Source organism: Malaclemys terrapin, chromosome 7 (assembly GCF_027887155.1).
Source record: "Malaclemys terrapin pileata isolate rMalTer1 chromosome 7, rMalTer1.hap1, whole genome shotgun sequence".
NCBI lineage: Eukaryota > Metazoa > Chordata > Testudines > Emydidae > Malaclemys > Malaclemys terrapin.
Genome location: NC_071511.1, coordinates 97242695 through 97269231, shown reverse-complemented (window position 1 = coordinate 97269231; position 26537 = coordinate 97242695). Strand labels below are relative to the sequence as shown.

Sequence of the window (26537 nt, the reverse complement as noted above, 5' to 3'; positions counted from 1 at the left end):
ACTCAGCCCTACTGCATCATGTATATTGATGGTATATGTTTACTGACAAAAATAGTAATATACTAAGCTATATATTAATGAGAATAATAGAAATAAAAATATACCATATGTGCATAATGGAGACAAATGAGTGTTGTCTGTAGAACCTCAGATTTTGCATTTCCTGACTTGTTATTTTAACCACTTGGTCTCAGAGATGCATTTATTTCCTTGGGTTTTTTTGAAACTGTTGGAGTTGTTCTTGCACATATTACATGCTCTAACTATCTGGGTACACTTGGCTATATGCACAGTCAAATAAGTGCATCTGTCCTGAACTGGGCACTTTACAACTTTTCATTCCTCATGTCAGTATGTAAAGTTCAGAAGTTCTTATTTTGTTAAATGAAATCTAATTTCCACACTCCCCAGACTTGGGAAATCACGCTTTAATTAAGGGCTAAGACTGTGCCACATTTCACACATTGACCATTTCTGCTCTAGCTAAATTAGGGCCTGATTCACTGAAGTCAATGGAAATACTCCCATATTTTTTCCAGACTTAAGTGGGTTTTGGGTTAGTTTCTTAAAGAATATGTTTGTTTTCTTTTCCAGTGAGGAAAGTATTTTTTCAGTCTTTCAACTGAAACAACTAAACATCCCCTCCCCCCACCCTTCAAACTTTCAGCAGAAAATTCATCTTTGGGTAGAAACCAAATATGGAAAATTTGATCCCAAAAGATTAATTATTCAGAAAAGCACACGAGGACAAGGGTTGCAATGGAAACTGTTACAGCCTTACCTGCCACAATGTACTCTCGCTTGTGAATGAGTTATGTTTATATAACATATACATTATGTAAGTTATATATACATTTATGGAATGTATTGAATGTTATGTCATTTATGTTATTGCATGAACATACAGTATTGCTTTTACACACACACACACACACACACACACACCCCACAATACCCTCTTCCCCTCCCTCCAAAGAGGAGGGATTTTTAGAAGGCATTGGATCTTGTCAGAACTTTTCCAAACTGTCATATTCTAGTACCACCACCCAAGTTATTAATTTTTTTTTAAATTAATAAAACTCCCCACAAATGAATGACAAAACAGAAATGGCAAATATCTATTCTAAACAAGAAAATTACCACAAGAAAATTTTGGAATATAATGATTCTCAGAGGACAGCTGCTCAGGAACTGAAGAAACCAATATACAGCATAATGAAACACCCAAAACAGTAACTCCAAGAATAACCTCACCCACTAAGCTCCTAGTTCCATTTCTTTCTGCCACTCAAATTATGACACGTCATCTTTAGAGCATGATCATATTTCTCAAGTCATAGCCCACTATCTTCTATTCCCTATATACCATATATATTCACAAACTTATTCTACACCAGCGTCACAAAAATCCCTTAAGTCGGAGCATTTTCAAACAGGGGGAGAGGGGTTAATTAATGGCAAGCTAATTGGTTTCTCTTTAAAAAATTAAATATGATGTATTGCATCAGGTTCATTATGTCATTTAGTTGCCTTGTCACACCACATGTACTGAATTTATGATATGTTGTAGTGGTAAAGGGAAGCTTAACTATCTTTGGCTTTGAAGACAAAGATAATCCAAGTTTAGTTACCCAAGCAAAATAGTGTTTCTAAACTGCGAACATATTTAGACATCTGGTTTTACAGACCTGTCATCTCCTATATTGACCACACTTTTGTACCTACTCTCTCTTGTTGTATCTCCAGAGATATCCTGTAACAATCATTTAGAAGAATCTGGCAAATCAGGGACTTCTAAATATACTTAAAGCAATAAATCCTGTACCAGAGAGAAGAGGGTTTTGAGTATCTTACTACTTTCTTGCTATATTCTTTTATTACTGGTTGAGATGAATGCTTTAGGATTACAATCCATGTATGCCATATTGATACTGTACAAGAGTATACCTTAAGCTTCTGTTGGAAAAGTTGCTAAAATTTTTCCCAGACATCTGATTTTCCAAAATTCATTTTTCTTGTCCCAATATTTGCAGAAATATAATCCTAGTACTACAGTTGTAACAGAAAAACATCAGTGGGGAAAACATGCTTAACTTCTTAGGCTTTGGTACAATTAAGACTGTGCTTTGAAATAGAAGACAGGAAAAATGACTGAAAAGGAAAGCATGGAATGAGAATGTATAAAGAATAGAATGGAAACATGCATGGTGTGTCATTAGGGATACTTATAAAATTTTTAATTTTAAATTAGGAGAAAACATTTAGACTCTCCAGATGATGGTGCCTTTCAGATTCCCCCAAAGCAGTAATTTCTTAATTTTTTTTTTTTTTTGGTAAATCTAGCAGCAGAAGCATAGAGTTCTTTTAAGTCTTTATCTTGTCTTATGACAACCTCTTAACTTGACAGCTCAGAAGCTAATCCAGGTTACATAGGTCATCTAGAAAAACTGGAATTTAAAATTATCTAAAACAGTGTACATTTTTATTTTTTTAAACATATAGCCCATATTTTACAAAACGGAAAAAACATCTCTCTTTCTCAAGGATACTCTAGTGCAATGTTGGTAAGCCACCAAAAGTAGACTAGTATATTGGCACCATGTAAAATCTTCATAGATTTTAAAGCCAGAGGGGACCATTGTGATAATCTAATCTGATCCCCTGCACATCGCAGGCCACAGACCCTCACCCACCCATTCCTGTAATATACCCATAACCTCTGGCTGAGTTACTGAAGTCCTCAGAGCATGATTCAAAGGCCTGGTCTACATTACGAGTTTAGGTCGAATTTAGCAGCGTTAAACTGAATTAACCCTGCACCCATCCACACAACAAAGCCATTTTCTTCGACAAAGGGCTCTTAAAATCAATTTCTGTACTCCTCCCTGACGAGAGGAATAGCACTGAAATCGACATTGCCATTTCGAATTAGGGTTAGCGTGGCCACAATTCGACGGTATTGGCCTTCGGGAGCTATCCCACAGTGCACCATTGTGACCACTCTGGACAGCAATCTGAACTCGGATGCACTGGCCAAGTAGACAGGAAAAGCCCTGCGAACTTCTGAATTTCATTTTCTATTTGCCCAGCGTGGAGAGCACAGGTGACCACACAGAGCTCATCAGCACAGATAACCATGCAGTCCGAGAATCGAAAAAGAGCACCAGCATGGACCGTATGGGAGGTAGTGGATCTGATCGCTATATGGGGAGAGGATTCCGTGCTAGCAGAACTACGTTCCAAAAGACGAACTGCCAAAACATTTGAAAAAATCTCCAAGGATGGAGAGGCGCCACAATAGGGACTCTCATCAGCGCCGCATGAATGTTAAGGAGTTCAGACAAGCCTACCAGAAACCAAAGAAGCAAATGGAAGGTCCAGGGCAGAGCCGCAGACATGCTGCTTCTACGCTGAGCTGCATGCAATTCTAGGGGTGCTGCCACCACTACCCCCCTCTGACCGTGGATTCTGAGGAGGGGGTAATCTCAGTCATGCCTGAGGATTCTGCGGACAGGGAAGATGAGGAGGACGACAACGAGCTTGCGGAGAGCACACAGCACTCCGTTCTCCCCAACAGCCAGGATCTTTTTCTCAGCCTGACTGAAGTACCCTTCCAACCCTCCCAAGGCATTATCCCAGACCATGAAGCCATGGAAGGGACCTCTGGTGAGTGTACCTTTGTAAATATAAAACATGATTTAAAAGCAAGCATTTTTTAATGATTAATTTGCCCTGAGGACTTGGGATGCATTCGCGGCCAGTACAGCTACTGGAAAAGTCTGTTAACATGTCTGGGGATGAAGTGGAAATCCTCCAGGGACATCTCCATGAAGCTCTCCTGGAGGTACTCCAAAAGCCTTTGCAGAAGGTTTCTGGGCAGTGCAGCCTTATTCTGTCCTCCATGATAGGACACTTGACCATGCCACGGTAGGACACTTGACCATGCCATGCTAGTAGCAAATAATCTGGTATCATTGTATGACAAAGCCTGGCAGCGTATGGTCCTGGTGTTTGCCTGCATTCAAGCAACATCCGTTCTTTATCTCGCTGTGTTATCCTCAGGAGAGTGATATCATTCATGGTAACCTGGTTGAAATACGGGAATTTAATTAAGGGGACAGAGGTGGCCATTCCTACTAGGCTGTTTGCCTGTGGCTGAAAAGAAATCCTTCCCTGCAGTTAGCCAAGCCGGGGTAGGGGGGGCATTGGCGCTGAGCTTTTCGTGTTTGGCTAGCAGGGATCTTCCCTGATACCAGCCACGCAGTGGGGGGAGGGATAAAGCGATCATCCCAGAGAATTGGATGGGGGTGGTTAGTTTGGTTTCTGCTGCTGCACGTTAACAGGAAAACCGTAGCACTCAATGGGCTTTGCTTGGTATGTAGGAAAGGAGGGCGCTGCTTTTAGGAAGGTTGCAGAAGCCGAAGGACAATGGCTTACCATGGCCGCATGCAAGCCGAATTCTGTTGCCCGGACCTGCGTCTGTGATCTCTAACACCAAAGCCGCAGGCACTCAATATTAAGATGCAAAATGCGACCTTGTACCGAAATCACATGTGCTATGTAATGTGAATAGTGTTGTTCACCGTGAAAGAGTATAAGCATTGTTCTGTAAAAGGTATCTTTTAAAATACGTCTCTCCCTTTTTTCCCTCCCTCCCACAGCTGCAAATTTTTCAAGCCTCCCTCCTCCGTCCCGAAGGCTATCTCAGATAAGGCGGGGGAAAAAAACAGACGCGGGACAAAATGTTCTCTGAAATCAGGGAATCGACCCACGATGAAAGAGCTCATCTGAATGAGTGGAAGGACTCCGTATCAAAGTACAGGAAAGATGCCAGTGAACGTGAGGACAGAAGGGACCAACGTGAGGAGAGGAGAGATGCTCGAGATGAGAGGTGGTGGCAGGAAGATCAGGAGGTAGGATGCAATGCTGGGGCTGCTGCGTGAGCAAACGCACATGCTCCGGCATCTGGTGGAGCTTCAGGAACGGCAGCAGGATCACAGAGTTCTGCTGCGGCCCCAGTATAACTGCCCTCCTTCCTCCCCAAGATCCATAGCCTCCTCACCCAGATGTGTAAGAACGCAGGGTGGGGGAGGCTCCATGCATCCTGCCACTCCACCCCAGTGGACAGCCCAAGCAAAAGGCTGTCATTATTTTGAACTTTTTTAGTGGCCTTTTCCTTCCCTCCTATCCTCTCCCAAACCCCACCTGGGCTACCTTGTCAGTTCTCTCCCCATGTTTATAATCAATTAATAAAGAATACATGATTATTAAACGATAGTGACTTTATTTCCTTTGAAAGCAAGCTGTGAACGAAGGGGGGAGGGTGGGTTACTTACAGGGAATGAGTCAATCAAGGGGGCAGGTTTTCATCAAGGAGAAACAAACAGAAGTTTCACACCGTAGCCTGGCCAGTCACGAAACTGGTTTTCAAAGCTTCTCTGATGTGCAGAGCTTCCTTGTGTGCTCTTCTAATTGCCCTGGAGTCTGGCTGCGTGTAATCAGCAGCCAGGCGATTTGCCTCAACCTCCCACCCCGCATAAAAGGTCTCCCCCTTACTCTCACAGAGATTGTGGAGCACACAGCAAGCAGCAATAACAATGGGAATATTGGTTTCGCTGAGGTCTGAGCGAGTCAGTAACGTGTGCCAGCGACCCTTTAAATGTCCAAAGGCACATTCTACCACCATTCTGCACTTGCTCAGCCTGTAGTTGAACAGCTCCTGACTACTGTCCAGGCTGCCTTGTACAGCTTCATGAGCCATGGCATTAAGGGGTAGGCTGGATCCCCAAGGATAACTATAGGCATTTCAACATCCCCAACGGTTATTTTCTGGTCTGGGAAGTAAATCCCTTGCTGCAGCCGTTTAAACAGATTAGTGTTCCTGAAGACGCAAGCGTCATGAACCCTTCCCGGCCATCCCACGTTGATGTTGGTGAAACGTCTCTTGTGATCCACCAGTGCTTACAGCACCATTGAAAAGTACCCCTTGCAGTTTATGTACTGGCTGCCCTGGTGCTACGGTGCCAAGATAGGGATATGGGTTCCATCTATCGCCCCACCACAGTGAGGGAATCCCATTGCAGCAAAACTATCTGTTATGATCTGCACATTTCCCTGAGTCACTACCTTTGGTAGCAGCAGCTCAGCAATTGCTTTGGCTACTTGTATCACAGCAGCCCCCACAGTAGATTTGCCCACTCCAAATTGATTACAGACTGACCCGTAGCTGTTTGGCATTGCAAGCTTCCACAGGGCTATCACCACTCGCTTCTCAACTGTGAGGCCTGCTCTCATCTTGGCATTCTGGCGCTTCAGGGCAGAGGAAAGCAAGTCACAAAGTTCCATGAAAGTGCCCTTACGCATGCGAAAGTTTCGCAGCCACTGGGAATTTTCCCACACCTGTGGTAGCCCAGGGGGGGACCACACATATATACACTATGCAGTCCCACCAGTCTGTGCTTGTTTCCCAGGCCCAGAATCGGCGTTGCACGGCTAGAACCTGCCCCATTAACAAGATGATCTCCAAAGCGCCGGGGCCCACGGTTTGAGAGAATTCTGTGTCCATGTCCTCATCGCTATTGTCACCGCACTGCCATAGCCGCCTCCTCCTCACCTGGTTTTTCAGGTCCTGGTTCAGCATAAACTGCACGATAATGCGCGAGGTGTTTACAATGTTCATGACTGCTGTCTTGAGCTGAGCAGGCTCCATGCTTGCCATGGTATGGTGTCTGCACAGTTCACCCAGGAAAAAAGGCATGAAATGGTTGTCTGACGTTGCTTTCACGGAGGGAGGGGAAGGATGTACCCAGAACCACTCACGACAATTGTTTTTGCCCCATCAGGCATTGGAATCTCAACCCAGAATTCCAATGGGCGGGGGAGACTGCAGGAACTATGGGATAGCTACCCACAATGCAACGCTCCGGAAGTCAATGCTAGCCTCGGTACATGGACGCACACCGCCAAATTAATGTGCTTAGTGTGGCTGCATGCACTCTTTACACAATCGGTTACCCAAAATCGAATTCTGTAAATTCGGAGTAATCCCATAGTGTAGACATACCCAAAGACTTCAACTCTATGCCTAAGGAGGAGTTTCAAGAAAGTCTTAGACAGTTTCTAGACAGATAAATTCAGGCAAAGAACCAATTTTACTAGTGATAATGTTCAACTTCAAGAAAGTGCTACATTACAACTGACAAACATTTCTTTGAGAGTTAACTTCTACACATTCAGATCAAAATACCATTTGCAATAATGCCATTTGGTGACTCACAATAACTTTCTATAGACTGAGGACCCTCTATGCTATGGGAACTTATAATAGCATAGCTATAGCTCCATAGCTATGCTGGCATAACCCTGTAGCATAAATGCAGCCTACAGTGATGAAGAAGGTTTTTCTTTTGCTGTAGGAATATCAATTCCCCAAGCAACAGTAGGCTAAGTAGCTGGGATGGAAGCATTCTTTTCCTGAACAATTCAGTCCTGCAGCCCCTCCTGGCGGGTTCCAAACCATGACACCCCAGTACGGGCAAAATGCTGCATATCCTGGATTGTCCTTACTCCTCATAACCCCCACAACAAACATAAGCACCTCTATTTCATGCACTTGGCAGGCTCCAGCACCGCAACCACAAAATGCCACTTTTCCAGCAAGTTCCAATGATCCCTTCAATCATGGGGCTTTTCCCAGCCACATCCTACAGCAGGGTCCAGCAGTGCCCTCCAGCTTCCTCCCAGTCTCCAGGGAAAGCTGCTGTGCTGGGAGCAAGAAGGGGGCTGCCTGCCAGGGTCCTCTCTGCCCTCCTATCTCAGTTAATGAGGATCTGGGTCAGAGTCATAGAATTTAAGACCAGAAGGGGCCACCACATCATCTAGTCTGACCTCCTGTATATTGCAGGCCACCAACACCACCCAGCACCTGCACACTAAACCCAACAACCAAAATTAAACCAAGCAGAAGTAGCCAAAGCAGAAGCTGCAGGTGGTTGAAGATGAATTTCTGAGCCGCCTCTTGCCGTTCATAAGATCACAATACTTGTGATAATTTCATGAGTATTGGTGCCTCCATATATACACATCAATATTTGCATGGCAATATACTACACAGTCACCGGTTAGAGCAAATTTTAAAAACTCGATGGTTTGAATTTTTAGCATGCAATCACCCCCACTACACTTATGATTAATGTGTACAGCTTTCAGAATTGGGTCCTTATAATAAATATCAAGTTGAAACTAGTTTAGAGTTTATGATTTAGTGAGTTTGTAAAAAGGACGTTGTCAGATTAAAAACTTTATTTAAAACCAATTTCCTAATTTATGTACAAACGTTAACTTTCAGCTCCGCTTGGGAAAAAATAGACTTGCCAATTTAAGTTTGTTTGTAGAGATTTTCTAGCCAGTTCCATGTTCAGATTCTCATGCATTAACTCACTGCAGCAGTGTTCAAGTTAGAAAACATCGTAGGGCAATATTTTAAATCCAAACAATTCATTAAAACTTGTACAATATTAACAGTAAGTTTTGAGCAACCCTTTAGAATATTATATATTTTATTTAACCAGACCTATTTTTTGGGCCCAGTGTGATTTAACCATCTCTATAAAGTATTTTGCTGTCAGGGGCTATATTTGTTTGTACAGTACCTAACACAATGGGGTCCTGGTCCAGGACTAGGGCTTCCAGGCACTATAAGAATACAAATATAATAACAGTAAATAATAAACTGAAAAACTTTAAAGGGACACTATCTAATTGGTCCTCAAACTTAGTTTTTTTTTAAACATTAAAAATCCCCACTAAAACTAATTATAAGAGTGTATTTTTAAAAAATATACATTGATTTTGTATAGATATGAAACATTCCACTTAATTTTTCTTACACACAGGGACGGTTCTAGTACCTCTGGCACCCTCTACAGACTCACTTGATTCAGACCCCTTTTGCAATCAGTTGCTGCTCTTTCCCACTCTTAAGATAGGACATAGCTATTTTATTTTATAATATATAAAGTATCTACTAGTTAGGACAGGTTGACTGGGATGGGGAAGAGGGCATACAGAACAGGCTGGTTAGGGAACGATGGAAAAGGGACAGACAAACAGGGTGACTGAGGTTTAGGGTCAATATTGAGCAAATCTAGGTTCTTAGTAGAACTTGGGAGGCGGAAGTGATCTTTTGTGGCTGAACGAAGAACAAGCCTTCACAAAACCAGCTCTATAGCTCCACGTAGGGGCACTAAAGGTTATTCTGCCTGCCCGAGTTGGCTATGCCAATTCAAGCATTGCTGTGTTGTGCTAGTGCACGAGAACCTTGAAAGTGAAACTAGAATCACAGAAGATCAGAGTTGGAAGAGACCTCAGGAGGTCTAGTCCAATATCCTGCTCAAAGCAGAACCAACCCCAACTAAATCATCCCAGCCAGGGCTTTATCAAGCCGGGCCTTAAAAACCTCTAAAGATGGAGATTCCACCACCTCCCTAGGTAACCCATTCCTGTGCTTCACGACCCTCCTAGTGAAATAGTTTTTCCTAATATCCAACCTAGACTTCCCCCACTGCAACTTGAGATCATTGCTCCTTCTTGTGTCATCTATCACCACTGAGAACTGCCTAGCTCCATCCTCTTTGGAACCCCCCTTCAGGTAGTTGAAGGCTGCTATCAAATCCCCCCTCACTCTTCTTTTCTGTAGGCTAAATAAGCCCAGTTCCCTCAGCCTCTCCTCATAAGTCATGTGCCCCAGTCCCCTAATCATTTTCATTGCCCTCCACTGGACTCTCTCCAATTTGTCCACATGCTTCTGTAGTGAGGCGCCCAAAACTGGACACAATACTCCAGATGTGGCCTCACCAGTGCCAATCACTTCCCTTGATTTACTGGCAATGCTCCTACTAATGCAGCCCAATATGCCGTTAGCCTTCTTGCCAACAAGGGTACACTGTTGACTCATATCCAGCCTCTTGTCCACTGTAATCCCCAGGTCCTTTTCTGCAGAACTGCTGCTTAGCCAGTCAGTCCCCAGCCTGTAGCAGTGCATGGGATTAGTCTGTCCTAAGTGCAGAACTCTGTACTTGTCCTTGTTGAACCTCAGATTTCTTTTGGCCCAATCCTCCAATTTGTCTAGCTCACTCTGGACCCTATCCCTACCCTCCAGTGTATCTACCTCGCCCCCCAGATTAGTGCCACCTGCGAACTTGCTGAGGGTGCAATCCATCCCATCATCCAGATCATTAATAAAGATGTTGAACAAAACCAGCCCCAGGACCGACCCTGGGGCACTCTGCTTGATACCGGCTGCCAACTAGACATGTAGCCATTGATCACTACCCGTTGAGCCAGACAATCTAGCCAGCTTTCTATCCATCTTTTAGTTCATTCATCCAATCCATACTTTTTTAACTTGCTAGCAAGAATACTGTGGGAGACCGTATCAAAAGCTTTACTAAAGTCAAGGTATATCATGTCCACTGCTTTCCCCATATCCACAGAGCCTGTTATCTCATCATAGAAGGCAATCAAGCTGGTCAGACACGACTTGCCCTTGGTTAATCCATGTTGACTGTTCCTGATCACCTTCCTCTCCTCCACGTGCTTCAAAATGGATTCCTTGAGGACCTGCTCCATGATTTTCCTGGGGACTGAGGTGAGGCTGACTGGTCTGTAGTTCCCCGGATTCTCCTTCTTCCCTTTTTAAAAGATGGGCACTATATTTGCCTTTTCCCAATCATCTGGGACCTCCCCGGATCGCTACGAGTTTTCAAAGGCCAATGGCTTTGCAATAACATCAGCCATCTCCCTCAGCACCCTCGGATGCATTGCATCCGACCCCATGGACTTGTGCATGTCCAGCTTTTCTACCTAGTCCTTAACTTGTTATTTCACCACTGAGGGCTGCTCACCTCCTCCCCATACTGTGCGGCCCACTGCAGCAGTCTGGGAGCTGACCTTGTCTGTGAAGGGCGAGGCAAAAAAAAGCATGTAGTACTTCAGCTTTTTCCACAGCACCCGTCACTAGGTTGCCTCCCCCATTCAGTAAGGGTACCACACTTTCCCTGACCACCTTCTTGTTGCTAACATACCTGTAGAAACCCTTCTTGTTACCCTTCACATCCCTTGCTAGCTGCAACGTCAATTGTGCTTTGGCTTTCCTGATTACACCAGGCTAGTTGTTTTTATTTTCCAGGCTGAAGTGCAAAAAGTAAATAACTAAATTTGTGTTCTAATTCTAGTAACTACTACAAATTGTGTGTGTGGGAGGGAGGGGGGTTATTCATAACACAAGTATGGAAATGTGTTTAATTACATTACTTTTCGTCTGATACAAAAGTATCACTAAGGGATAACTGTATATGCCAACTCCTATGTTTTTAATGTAAAAAAAACAAAAACCACAAATTAGAGTAATTTTATCAAACAAAATAGACTCCAACTCCATGCAGGTGGACAGCGAAATAATAGCATAATGTAGTAAGTTCTCAGATTCTTTAATAAAATAGGAAAAGTCATCCTTCAGGTAGTGAGTTCATGAATTCGCAGTAGGAATTCAGTCCAAAATAAGCATCCATGATATTGGTCACAGTAAAGAAGTACTGTCAATATGAAAGGAACCCATAAGATTCAGAAAAAAAACAAGATTTGCTGTATTGCTTTCAAATGTTCTAAATTAATTTCTAAAACTAATCTTAGAAGCTTGCAAATTAATATATCAATACCAAAAAATGGGTTGTCTTGCTTTGGAAAAATTCTAAATTTACTGTTCGAAGGCATTCTTCAAATATGAACTACAATTCATAATAGGCCTGGAAAAGAAATGTAGACAAAAGCAGTTAGGGCCCTTTTTTTTTTTTTTAAATGACCTCATTAGAACTGGTCTGGTTTTCAGAGCTGTTGAGCAACCACAACTCCAATTTAAGTCAGTGGGAGCTTAAAGTAAGTACTTAACTGAATTGGTCACCTTAAATAAAACAGCCCCCAAATTCAAGGACAATATGAAAATTTGAGCCTTAAAGTTTTACTTAATTTCTAGTACTAAACAATTGATTCATTGTCTTAACTAGTAGTTAATTTCAAAGGCCAGAAGTTCTCAGTAGTTATAGTCTTACGGTTAAGGACAGAAGAAACTGATATGCTTAGAAAGTAAACCACAAATTCTTCAAAAATCTCTGGAACAGATGGAATGTCATTGTCTCAGAATCCGAAACCAGCTACTGATCGTATGGTCTAGCCTAACTTTTTTTCTATTTCAACTCACCAGCTCGGAGGGGACGTGGAACTCCCCCTACAAAGATAGTTTTTCTTGGGTCCAACGGCTGAGAACCATCCATTACAAAATCACTGTCACTTAGGTTCCAAGGTCGAATTTGCACCTGAAAGAAAGATCTCAACTTAATCTTCACTTCATTGCTAACTTACCCTACACAAAGTAATAAGAATTAAGAATCAGCTGCTAAACATTTACATATGTAAAATCTGATTAGAATATATGTAAATACACATTCACATTCTTTTTTAAAGATAAAATAGTAAAATGATAGAATGTGAAAGTAAAAACGATGCACATATATCATTTATCTATGTAGGTATTCAGAATGTACAGTTTACAGTGTTTACTTGATAAATGTGGACAGTACATTTATCACCTCTAGAGGCCAGGCTTGAGTTAGATTTCCTCGTGCAAATGCAGCTACCCCATTCTCTCCCTAATCTGCTTCCTCCTCCAGCCTCCTTTATTAGGAATATGGAATATATAAAAAGACATTAAGAGCTTTATCATTTATAGTGTGAATTTAAGGATGCCAGTTGAACATTCAGCTTTCTTCTAGTCACATAAAATTTTAAAAGTTGAAAAAGAGGGAAGAGGAAATGGAATTAATTCCTATGTTTAAAATAAGAAGATTTCAGAAATGTAAGTGCACTCGTTCAGTTTAGTTAAGCAGCCAGCTAGATAGTGGACTGTTAGACAGAAAGTCTTCAGATTGTACAGAACTAAGAATTCTGCTCAAAAGCCATTTGGATAAGCCTGCTCATCACTACAACCCCAGAATAAGTGAAATGTGTAAGCATCACTTGGATTTGCCATTGCATTGCAATTTTCATTCACCCCTGCAGGTCTAATCTTCTAATTCAAAAAGGCACCCGTGAGCCTTTTATATGAATTTGATTAAGGATTACTCTGGAAGGATTATGCATATAATATATTAAATTTAACATATATAATAATAATTATAATTATATAAAGAATAAGGCCCTAATCTGCAAGAAATTAAGCACATACATTACATTGTTTACATGACTAGCCCCATTGACTAAATATTTACAAGATTGCAACCCAAGCTCCTCAGTATGCCCAATTTAAAAAAAAAAATGGGAATGGGTGATAAATAGTTGTGTACATAATTACAGACGTAAACAGGTAGTAAATGATTGACATTACCCCTTGCAGAAGAAAGTTAGGCCAGGCTAAATGTTTAGAGAAATACTTTATATTAATGGCCGCCCTAAACGGATGTTGTCATTCCTGTAAATTAATAAAGTAGCAACTATCTTAATACCACCACCACACATGCAGTTTTTAGCCCCTCTTTATGTAAACCTGTCCACTTAAAAGACTGATAGTACAGAAGTCCTCTACCTTCAGGATTTAACACAGTGCCAGCAATTCCAGAGAGTTTCTTGTAATGTCCCATTGGCAGTTATAATCAGGATGGACCACTTTGTATAATTTAACAAGATTAAGTCTCTATTCTAGTTCAATCCTGAGTAATATGAGCCAGTTGTGCTGAAGTGGGAATTGTATCATGTATGTAATGCACCACTATATGCAAGCAACTGAAGCGGTTATCCACCAGCTCATTTCTGACTGCAGACAACATAAAAATGCTTGGTTTTTACATATCAAAAGTCAGGTTACATCTACAATGCCACTTTACTTTCTAAATAATTTAAAAACATTATCTTAGTAACTAGGTCTTTTCCAATATTCATTTTTAACAGATTCAGTAGTAATAGGGATAATTGTTCATCTTTGATTATAGGGAGTCTTTATGGAAGTATATGGAAGTAATTTAGAATAAAAAAGGGGGAAAATATTAAGGTATCAGACATTCAACCAGCAATACATTTTGAGGGATGTTAACTAGAAAAAAATGTATTTAATTTTCTATACCAATGAATATCTGCCTGAATATATGTTTATTTAAAAAATCCCTTTAGAAGAATCCAGTTAAAATTTGATTAGCTCTAGCAAAATGACTCAGCAAGAATATACCTCAAACATGTTTTCCTTCTTTCTGGTATTATCTTACTCCTCATTTGTCCATCAGAAGTGCACAACTATATGCTTTTCATTGGTTTTAATAAACCTTCTTTTATAAACCAAATCTGGGTCAAAGCAGACTTGCTACAGTAAGTGAAAGGCATGAAAGATTATAAATTGCTTAGCTAGCATATGCAGAATTGAAAGCAATGAAGTACTGGCAAGGCTGCCTAAATTATTAAAGAGTTTTCTTTTTTAAATCATAGGGGCTTTTAAAAAACAACAGTAGTATAGGCAAAGAAACTAAAGCATTTACTCTTTTTTTTTTAAAATAGGTGACTTGTAACAGGACACATTCTGTTACGATATGGTACTGGAAGTACCAACATAAAAGTTTAAACAAACTTCTGAAGAAGCCAAATTATGCTAACGTAAGAAGGTAAGCCTAGTAAAGAAACACCAACATAACCAGTTTAACAGTTACACCAGGGGAAAAATGCTTGCATATTTATTTGCTTTTGAATTGGCAAGGGGAAGTTGGTTAACAGCCAAGGCACTTTGTATACTGCTTACCGGTTTGTCCTTGATGGTGGGGCTTGACACACATAGGTAAAGTTTTCCATCTTCTTCCAGACAGGCATCTATCAGTGCTTGTACAGAGCTTTCCTCTTGGAACAGCAAAAAGGCATAACCTTGGAAAGAACAATGGCACAAAAAGAAAAAGAAAAAAAAGAAAAGGTGAAAACTTTTGAAAGATAGGTCAAAACAGAGAACACAAAAAAAGAAAATCAAAGAACTGCAAATATCTTGTAAGCAGTTGGTTTTGACACTTCACTAAGACTCTGAATTACTTTATTTGTCCCAATACATAGATGGCAATAAAAGTGTAATATTGTTGCTAACTGTACTGAAGTTAATCCAATAATAATATGCTTTCATAAGGAATCCTGCCATAGGATCACATGGAGAAAGCAGGTTTCCCCACCATCACTCTTATTTTTGTTTTGATGCTGCATACAGTGTTGGTATCACAGTGGAGAAAAAAAAGTCTTTGGAAAGTTTGTTTTCTTTATATACTTTAAAGGTTCCAAACAAAACACAGAATGGCTGGAAAAAACAGGAAAAAATGTGGAAAATTAGCCCATAACTATGATAGATCTATATTTGTACTCTTACAAGTATTTGTCATCTTAAATAAAGCGATGGTGTTGAGGCAGTTTCAGATGATATACAAGGGGGGAAATACTATGTGGAAAGGTCCATGGAATGAAAACCTGCATACAGATAACCTGAATATTTCTATCCTGAACATACATATGTTGGCAAGGGAAAAATGTATATTCTCATTCATTCATACTGTAGCTTTATTTCCTAAATATATTTCTAAATCAAATCTCCTAATGTACGCAATCCTCACTGAAGACCATGATTTACTTAATTTGGACTTTTAAATTGCCACATATATAAAAGATTACCACTTCTTTTAGATCATGAAACTTTCTCATGCTTAGAGCACTCAAAGGCTCAGACTTTCTTTAACGTTCCCCTCTAAAAAAGTGCTGAAATAAGGTAATCTTGAGGGAAAGCTGTCAACAACTGAAAGATTATGGATTGAGAATTGGAGTGCCTTCTGGCCCACAGATATTCTGATAAGATGATATATTTTAAATCAAATTTTTAATTTTAGTTGAGAGTACTGAGATATGAGACAAGCTTTTGTACACTATAAAGGTAAGCCTCAGATATTCTTAACACATATCCCTAACAGGTTAAATTTTGGAATAAAAAGAAAGGTAAATTACTGCAATGCTACTACACTAAATTAGATCTTACAACCATTTGGTAATTACAGCTAGTATTGAATGCAGCTGCCCAGTTGTGGGGAACTTCCAGTAGTCTGTGTTACACCTGTGCTGAATAATTAGGAGTAGCTACCAGATGATTTCCCACTCACTGTTTTGATATTGGCTTTCACCTTCATAGTTTGGACCTTGCCTACCTTATAGAGTTCCTTTCTTCACACAATTCTGTAGCAACTGTTTGAGCTAGCATTCTTCTCGAAACACAGGAGGACTGCTAGCAGAAGATTCTCAGTCAGGGGCACTAAAAAGGCACCTGGCTAGGCCTATTTGCATTCCCAAGTTTTACTGGGGAGGCAGCAGTGAAGAGGAGCTCAAGTAGAATTTTGAAGTAGTTACTATGGAGAGCTTTCTTGGTGCAATTTTTTTTTGCTTGTTTAATTATTTTTTAAACTTTTGTACATGCACTAAGAAATTAAAATTTAGTGTTCAAAATCAATTTTTCACCAGGACATTGCACAACATCTCTGCCCTTCAAAGGTTATTTCCCTACAAGGCTTCAACTTTCTACTGCTCACCATCTTTATACTACAGATATTCAAAGAAAGGTTGCACAATAATTTAATAGGTCAAGTGTATTCATCATTGAACAGATGACCGCCTTTAAAATTTCACCATAGGAGTGTGTTTCAGAAAGTCTTGGGCACTTGCTAAGAACTTAGGTTGCAACAACTATAGCTATGATCTACTGAGACACTGATTAAAATCTATGGCATATGTCGACAAAAGCCACACAGTTCATTGTGTTAGCACTACAGTAACTTGCTGCCTATACACCAAACTGATTAATCTTTGAAGAAATTTAATATCTGAATTTATATATTGATTAATTCTGTTTAAACTGACCAATCACAATATCACATGAAATTTGAGTACCCAGACTTGTAACGGATTGAGAATATGTATTCATCATTGTCTTCATGTTATCTCCATTTTATTTTCCAATCTGTGCAGCTATCGTGTTTTCTTCACCTTATAATGAACCTGCCCAGTAAGAAGTAAAATCTGTTCACTATCCCAATTAGAAATGTGTTCTGCTTGGCAGTTGATCTGTCCTATCAAATGTCCCCCACCCCAATCGTGAAACTGAACACTTGGAAGAGACTATAGCAGGGGTGGGCAAACTTTTTGGCCCAAGGGCCACATCCAGGTGTGGAAATTGTATGGCAGGCCATGAATGCTCACAAAATTGGGAGTTGGGATGCAGGAAGGGGGGTCTGGGCTCCAGCTGGGGGTGCAGGCTCTGGGGTGGGGCCAAAAATGAGGAGTTCAGGATGCAGGAGGGGGCTCCAGGCTGGGGCAGTGGGTTGGGGTGTGGGGCGGGGGGGATGAGGGCTCCGGCTGGGGGTGTAGGCGGTTGTTCCAGGCTGGGACAGAGGGGTTCAGAGAAAGGGGAAGGGGATCAGGGCTGGGGCAGGGGGTTAGGGCGCGGGAGGGGGTGAGGGGTGCAGACTCTGGGAGGCACTTACCTCAAGCAGCTCCTGGAAGCAGCGGCACGTCCCCTCTCTGGCTCCTATGCAGAGGCGTGGCCAGGCGGCTCTGTGCTGCCCCGTCCCTGCAGCCTTGGTTCCCAGCCAATGGGAGCTGCAGGAGCAGCGCTTGGGCAGGAGCAGGAGCAGCATGCGGAGCCCCCTGGCTACCCCTACATGTAGGAGCCGGATGGGGGGACATGCTGCTGTTTCCGGGAGCCGTGCGGAGACAGCACACGCAGAGCAGGGCAAACCCCCAACCCCATTCCGTGGCTAGAGCCCCAGAGCAGGGCAAGCCCTGGACTCTGTTCCCCGGTGGGAGCTCAAGGGCCAGATTAAAACATCTGAAGAGCCAGATGCAGCCGCCGGGCCATAGTTTGCCCACCCCTGGACTATAGTATTCCCTCGCCTTCCACCACTAATCATATTTCATTGGTCAATTCATTTTTTGGGGGTGGAGGCATGGTGTTTAAACTCATAGGCAGACTTCAGTACCCTTTATACTTCAATCTGAAAAATTAGCCCCAAATGTTAAGAATATTCTGGTTCTAACCAATATTTCCACTGGTTATTAAATAACCTCAAAGTTCAGAGATTAAGCTAAGCACTCCAAAATGTGGATGCTTGTCCATACATTGTATGAATATTTTTGGTTTGCAAAATTCATTTGGACATTTTGTCTGACCAGTCTTTTTTAGAGTGCTTTCTTTCCTGGATGGAACACACAGCATAGAAGATAGAAAAGAAAAAAAAAATCTATACATATTAGTTTTTTATACTGCTCCTCATTACCACAGTATCTGAATGCCTTCCATGGAAAACAAACAGCAAATATTTACTTCAAGATTTGGGAAAAGGTTTGGGATGATTCTTATTGGAATCTACACAGATGCTCCTGATTTTCTTACCTCACAGTAAAGATTCTGTTGAACTTGTGGCAGCAAGACCTGAATGCCATTTTTGGATATGGTAAATATTGTATTTGTAGTTATGATCCAATTAAAAATTACCCTAAACACAAAACCCTTGGCTTGTTCTGTTCAGCTGCTAGACTACAAATGCAGTCCTGGTTAGTCAGGACCTCTCCTGACTTCTGTGCCCTATATACTGCAGTCAGAAAAATTCACCACAAACGCAAAACCTGTGCTGCCTCACTCTTCTAGAGCATATTACCTCTGCCAAATACGGAGACTACCTGGAGTCTCTGAAAATGAGATTCTACGCACTTTGCTTTGGGATCATGACAGCCCTCCCCCATTGGCTCTGCTGGGCCACCCAATCAGCTTCTCAAAAAAAACCTGGCTAACATAGGACTTCAAACCTGCTGATTTGATGCCTCCCCCAATTATTGAAAGGTTTTGGACATCCAAGACCTCCAGAAATCAGGTTTCCACTATAATTAAAAGTTGTGATTCAATAACTGAAGTTAAATTCAAATACTACACTGATAAGCACATAAGAACTTAGATAGAATTGAATAAAACATCTATATCTGCCAAATTTAAATTAATAAAAAAAAATCACATTCATCAAAATATTTAGGGAAGCAAAGAGTCAAGAGAGAACCACGTTGAGATAGGAAACCTACACTATTTATTTTAGAATTAATGTTTAAAGTGTTCTGAATGTGTGAAGTATTGTTACTACTAAAATCCATTGCATAAAATCTATCCTCTTTTCAGTATTTAAGGTTGTTCGTGTTTGTTAAAATTACTAATCTGTAAATTAAGATCTCTGAGATACTCCTTGCTCACATGGACTCCCAAGCACGAACTTTTATTTGCATTGATTGAATAGAACCCTGTGGCAGAAGGTGTTCCCTGAACTCTAACTATACAAAAGTTAACTAGAAAATATTAATGAAGACCACTTGCTCCATGCTTAAGCTAACATTGCACAAGGAAGTTTTAGATCACACAAGATGCAATTTAAATTAAATATCAAATATGTATTTTGTATCAGGAAAAACAGAAGACCATTTTGAATTATAACGCCAACCAAGCCTTTTAATGAAAAGCTAATATGTACTTTGACAACCATCATGCACCAACATCTTTTCATAATTATATCAACCTGTGCTTAAATGGCTATAATTGGCAAGTCTCTGGGACAGACCATATTATTCCCTCTAGGCTATGACACCACAACATGTGGTTTGGAAGGTATAGCTTTGGCTGCTAGGCAACAGAGCTCTCAGCCATGCCCTATGTAGTTGTATGCAATTATTCAGTGCATTTCACAGACCGTCTTGAAGGATTTTTAAATATCCTCAAGGATGGTTGGGGTTTAAACTTATCCAAGAAAACATTAGGTGGTGTTCAGATGCATGTCCAAATAAGATTTACGCTAGTGTTTGAACTAGAAACACAGGGAGTGTTCAGGTTTAATGGTGCCAAAATCTCATGAGCTATTTTCACATTTTTCTGACCAAAAATAGACAATCTCATTATAAGATGAACTTTTCAAGCTTCCCAGAATCATGGCAGTCATTCTCATAATATTTTAGCTCCACCTGAGTCTCAATAAAGGTTTCTTCTTTCCACAACTAAAACCATAGGAGGTGGTTCATATTTGAGAAACTGAATACGAATTCCTTCCTCTGCCTGGAAATTGAGTTCTGAGCCATCTCTGCTTAAAATGGATCTTTTGTTTTATTTATTTATTTATTTTAAACTGATTTGTTTTTGATTAAAATATGCAATGTGAAATTCAGATGTGTGGAGCTCCAGAATATATAATACTTGTATTTCCTGAAGTGCTCACATATCAAAATATACAAATCCACATTTATATTACTGATATACATTTTCCCCCAACATGCAATCACTGAAATGTCACAGCTATAACTGGTTATCAGCTGAGCTGGCCAAAAAGTTTCCATCAACTGTTTGATGGAAAAATTGTGTTTTTGACAAAGTTTTTCGCAAAGTCTCCTTTCCTTGGAAAATTTTGGCTTTTCATAAAAACCAAAAAGTTGTTGGTTTTCAGTTGAAAATGGAAGAAATTTAGCCAAAACCCAAAAAATTTCATTTCAGAAATGCTACTTTGTTGTCTCATGTCCCATTCTCTTCCCAGAGAGACGAAATCTTCCATGATGCACTGCAGCCAGGGTCTCCCATGCTGCACCATGGCAGCTCAGCAACAGAGGAGACCATGGTGCATCCTTCCTAAATTTTATGTGGAAATGTTAATTCCAGAGGATGCCTATGACACAACCGAAATGTACCCCCCTTCTGAAATGGAGGGCAGCGACAGCATTCTGCACAAAACTGAAGGGGAGAGGAAATGTTGGCCATAGACACATGGGCAAACTCTCAGGAAAAATGTTAGGGATGTTTACTGTCAACATGGAACAGTCAGGCCCTCCATATTATTTTAGTGCAAATGTAATGCAATGACTTGTGTCATATTGATAGCACAGAAGACCAAAATTCTCATTTTATCCATAGAATAAGAAAACACAAGCAGCAAATTGCTAATATCCTTGTGCTGTTTGCCAACTCTGATATGGAGGAATGATTGCTAGGGGTTAGAAGTTAGTTCATTGTCCATATTTTTTTCAATCTGTGGCTTCTCTACTGTTATGGCCAGTAAGGGTATCAGTTCTGGTCACGGTCTCAATAATGTGGTTCACTGTCCAGTAAGAATGGAAGTTAAACTACCAAACTGATTTCACATAGGCCATTGAGCAAGGATTTCAGTTTGTAAAGGTCCAGTATTTTCATTCTACTTCCTGCAGGAAATATGCTTGCTATTTAGCTTCCTGTATAGACATTTAGTTCTTATTTTACTACAAAAGAAATAAATACAATTTAAAAAATAATCATTCATTGGCCCCAGGAGCACCATTGTTATTTTACACAGAGCTAAGTATACTGAGTAATTTGTTCAAAGCTTAAAAAAAACCCACACGGGTTGACTAACAGTGGTTCTCAAACTGGGGTTCACAAAGTGTTACAGGGGGTTCTTGGGAAAAAATTCCCTAATGGCGGACAGAGTGTCCAGAGGAACCCCAGGCAGCATGGGGCCAGCAGCCCGGAGCCTCTGGACTTCTAAGAGCTAAGCAGATCAAAGCAAGCGCATCTATCACACTGAGAAGATTTAAACTTCAAAACTCCGTATAAGAAATGGAAAAGGAGGTGTATATTTTTTGCTGTTTTTAAAATAAATAGGCAGCTAGTATTGTTTTTAAAATTATTATGAAGAACAAGTTTAAGCTTTGCTGTTCATCTGTAAAGTGCGTTGTTAACCTGGACTGCTCAAGACCTGAATGCTTGTGTAGCAGGAACTCTGAGTTGGCTTCTTAAATACCTTTATGCTGTTTCACATCTGATACTCCTTGATGAAACATAGGAGCCTTGTCTTATAACAGGCTTATTCAAAGTGATACAAACTACTAAAGTGAGATCTTGGAAGAGTGTTGCCATTTTCATAATGTAATAAAAATACTGTAATAATAAATAATAATTGATAATAAATAGTGTGTAATAAGCATGTCATAAAAACACATTTTATATTTCCAAAATCACTGCTTTTTATAATGTATACTCAGGTAAAGGAGAAAATCCCTGGAAATATTCATTTTTAGGAGGGGGTACGTGAGACTTGACATTTTAGTGAAAGGGATTCACAAGTTGTTAAAGTTTGGGAACCACTGCTCTATAACTGTAATGCAAGGGAAATCTCTCCTATGTATGCATTTCCATGCTCTCCCCGGATCTAGACACACATACACCCTCACACCCACCCGCCCCTGCCTGCCTGTCGACCACTGTGTTCCTAATGCCGGGGAGAGCAAGATTTCACATTAATGATTTGCTGTTAGCTGCCGGAGTGGCATGGTCAGCTGTCAGAACTTCCTGGAGATTTAAAATGGAAGGGGAGCATGCCTCTGTAGCTGGAATGCAGGCCAGTGGAGTTCAAAAACAGTGAGCAGAGAAGTCGCGGTGGGCATTGTGGGATACTGGAGGAGGCCAGTTATGACGATATAATGAACGGCAGTGTCTACACTGATGCTTTGTCGCTTTAACTTTGCTACAAAAAGCTCTATGCTTGTCGAGGTGGTTTTATTTTGTCGGCAAAACTCTCCTGTTTTGGCGACAAAAGTAGCATTCTAGTGTGTACACCTCCACTGTATTGTCAGCAAAAGCTGCCTTTTGCCAACAAAACTGTGTAGAGTAGACAAGGCCTTAATTTCATTATTCTGCTAGACACTAAAAATCTTGGACTTTTTTGTCCTATGATTGCAAACACGTTAACAGGCCATTCTACCTTGAATAATCTCTTAGAATATGTGAAAATACCTAGGCTAAACAATCTGTCCCACCTTGTATTTAACTGTGATGCCTGAAGTACCTTTCCCAGACCTGAAGGGGTCTGTGTAGCTTAGAACTTTGGCTTTTCTACAGCGCCACTTTCGTTGTTAAAACTTTTGTCACTCGGGAGTGTGAAAAAACACACCCCGAATAACAAAAGTTTTAATGACAAAAAGCATTGGTGTGGACAATGCTTCGTCGGCGGGAGCCATGCTCCTGGTGATGAAGCTACCACCCCTCTTTGGAGGTGGTTTTATTTTGTCGCCTGGAGAGCTCTCTCCTGGTAATAAAGAGCAGCTACACAGTGCACCTTACAATGGTGCGGCTGCAGCGGCACCGCTGCGCCATTGTAAGCTGCGCAGTGTAGACATAGCCTTTGTCTCTGTCACCAACAGAAGTTGGTCCAACAGAAGATATTACCTCACCCATTTTGTCTCTCTAGTATCATAAGACCAACAAGGTTACAACAACACTGCACATGATGTACCTACTCTTGTTTGGTAATGTGGTATTTATTATACCAATAGAAAAACACCCTGTGTCAGCAAAAGCTGCCTCTATACTGGGGCTCTGCCAGTACAGCTATACCAGCAAAGCATTCATAGGCTTTAATTTAACATAATTATAATACTAATCACATGAACCAGTAATGATATGATTTACATAGATGAGCTTTTGACAATGGAAGTAAGTTGTATTTGTAAAATTTTCTGTGGCAGTATATATTGTTTCATGACACCTACAGTACATAAAATTAAAACTGAAATAAGTATCAGATAAGTAATAAGCAGTACACTGAATTTGAGAGAAACAAAGGGGATGATGCAATATCTTTTATTGGACCAACTTCTGTTGGTGAAAGACAAGCTTTCAAGGTACACAGAGCTGAATTTGTCAGTTTCAGGATTAAGACGCAATACATATAAAAACTGCTCCAGGCAGAAACAGATAATCTATTCCTGTTTGTGTATGCATCAGGCATTTTTAACTCTGAACAGGCTGCTGAAAATAGATCAGCTTTCAGATTAAACAGATTTATTTTTTCATTCTTTGCTTGAAAAGTGAATTTCTACTCCTGCTCCAAGTAATGCTAATGTAGAAAGCTTTTAGATAAATATAAACTGATAGCCTCTACTTGGTTTCAGCTGCCATTTCAAACATGCTGGAAGCACAATCTTAAAAATTTAATCAACATCCAATACATGTTTTGGAGGAAGAAAATCTGGGAGCAAGTCGAGAGCAAAAGTTATCTCAGTTTCTCTTTTTACTAAAAGGCACTTCAATTTTTTTAATTAACAAGAAAGTTTGTAATTATTTTCTGATCACTATTTAAATAGTATGCCCTTTTTAGGGCAAAGAAAATCAGAGCTCTCATTAAAATCAATGGGTACATTAAGCACTCAAGTGAAGCTCCTTTGTATAATAAAAACAGCTTTAGACAAAGGAGGAGGCTGATGTTTAGAACTGCCTGGCAAGATCACACAGTCCAGAAGGGTATTTTCAGCTCAAATGGTGTTTTCGATGTTTCAGATTCCGGGACTGGGACATATTTTGTGCATTTTGCTATGAGTTCGTGAGAGTCCTTGGAGAGAAACAAAGGTAGGGAATTGTTTTAGAATAGGGCACAGATACCTGATCTCAGGCTTCTGCAAAAAGAGTGCTGCCTGTGTGAATTTTATTCCTACTGCTGAGAAAAGGATTTGTATAAATTCTCTAAATTAACAGCTTAAAACTAAGGCCATGTCTTCACTACAAAAAGAAAAAAAGTTGTGCTCTTAATTCAAGTTAGCCAGCTTGAGTTAAGATCCCAGTAAAGACAAGGCCTATGACAATATCCTGACACTGTTACTGATTTCTAATCCAAGCAAAAACCACCTCACAAAACCCTGATTTTCAGCCATTGCTCAGCCAAATGCACTACAATACAGTAAAACCCTTTTTTAAAATGTGAAGAGTTTTTCTATTAACCTGTTTATATTTAGAAAGGTCTTTTATATGCACCCCAGAGCAACACCAGAAATCCCTACTGCTTCCTTCTTCTTTCTCTATGCACACAAAGAGTAGCAGCATGCAATCTGATAGCACCATAGTGTTAATATTTTCTTATTTACTAACATTGGAAGAGATTAGTTTTGGGGATTATTTGTTACAATAGTAGGTACAGCATTTTTGGATAGAAATGTGATTTTCAATTTGATGGCATCCCTTTTATTCACTGTAGTTAGCATAATCCCATATCAGCAGCACTATGCAGACTAAATCAGTTAGGTCTTGAAAAAAATACAGAACAAGAATTTATGCTTTCATTTAATCTTTTCCACTGATGACAAAAGAGGAGTAATTATTTAGTTCCTGGCTTGAGAAAAAGCACTGAACAGTAGAAAGAGCAAGAAGACATATGATTAGCAAGAGTTATTTGAAAACTTCATTTGAAACATTCACAGTACAGATTTTGCATGTCAGCATTTTCCACTAATCTAATCTTTTTTGTAGCTTCGGGATCAATGGAGATTTTAGCATTCTGCAGTTTACCCAGGTTGAAAAATAACATGTCCCAAAGTCATAGTCACTCCGTATTATAATCATCTCCATAGAAGCCTATTATGCTGTCAGCACTCTCAGTCATCAAAAATGTGTTCTATTGCTGACAGCTTCAACACTAGTTTCTTATCAAACCATGGTCACTTTAACCAGAACTTCACTGCAGTAGAAAAACAAATAACTGTTTTGGATTTTCAGCCACATGCGTATTGCTTTCCCATTCTAGCTGCTCAAGCGTGTTTCTTTGTCTGTAAAGTCGACTGGGATTCTCAAACTGCACCTTTTTCTTCAGTGGCAGAAGATTTCTCCAAATCTCTAAATCACTCTTTGTAACTCCGTTATATACTTTCTTTAAAAGAACAGAACAAGTGGCATTTGGAGAGTGCTGAGCACTTTTTAGGAATTTATAATTCACAGGTTTAAATTTTAAAAGCTTTTATCAAATTCTCTAATACACCAAAATTTCCACTTCATTAAGGGAAGGAAATTAACTACCTTGCAACCATCATTGTATAAATAATGTATACTGATGCATTAATGCAACATTTTTGTGCTGTTAAACATTATGCTGATACTATGTTACTGTAAGAATAGCACTATTTGAGTTATTGTAATAGATGTTTTGTCAGCAATTCCTTTACAATACCCTGGTTATAAGAGTTTATAATAGACTTTGGACTGAAACTTTGCTTATGTGACAAGCAGTGACAACTAGCATGGCATGTACTCTAAGTGGCACACAGGAAAGTTTAATATGCTGTGGGTCTGGAGTCTGTGGACCATCACCCCATTGTAATATCCTTCCTCTGCAATGTCCCTCTGTCAACTTAAAAGTGGAGTTTGGTGCTTCATAAGAAATGTTGCATGGTTATGCACCAGTTACAACTGATGGCTCTTTGTATCTTGGACCACACAATACCATGATTGAGAGAACCAGTTTTACTCCAGGGCTAGCAAATTCACAGATTGACATGTAGGCTCGTATTTTAAAAGGTAGAAAGAAGCATTTCAGGAGAATGGCGTTTGCAGCTGTTATGGAAAAGGGGCACAGGTTTCTGAAGGAAGACTGGATGACCAGTCAAGCTGATCTGAT

General features: G+C 40.3%; 1 protein-coding gene across 6 annotated transcripts in view; it reads right to left on the bottom strand.

Moving 5' to 3' along the window:
- Positions 1-26537, bottom strand: part of CPEB3 (cytoplasmic polyadenylation element binding protein 3) — a 186505-nt gene that overhangs the window by 16337 nt on the left and 143631 nt on the right. For all 6 annotated transcript variants that reach the window (XM_054034807.1, XM_054034812.1, XM_054034809.1 and 3 more), the window contains 2 exons: positions 14834-14952; positions 12257-12371 (listed from right to left, as the gene is read on the bottom strand). In XM_054034807.1, coding sequence (XP_053890782.1) covers positions 12257-12371; positions 14834-14952 — 234 coding nt within the window. The remainder of the gene's footprint in view (positions 1-12256; positions 12372-14833; positions 14953-26537) is intronic.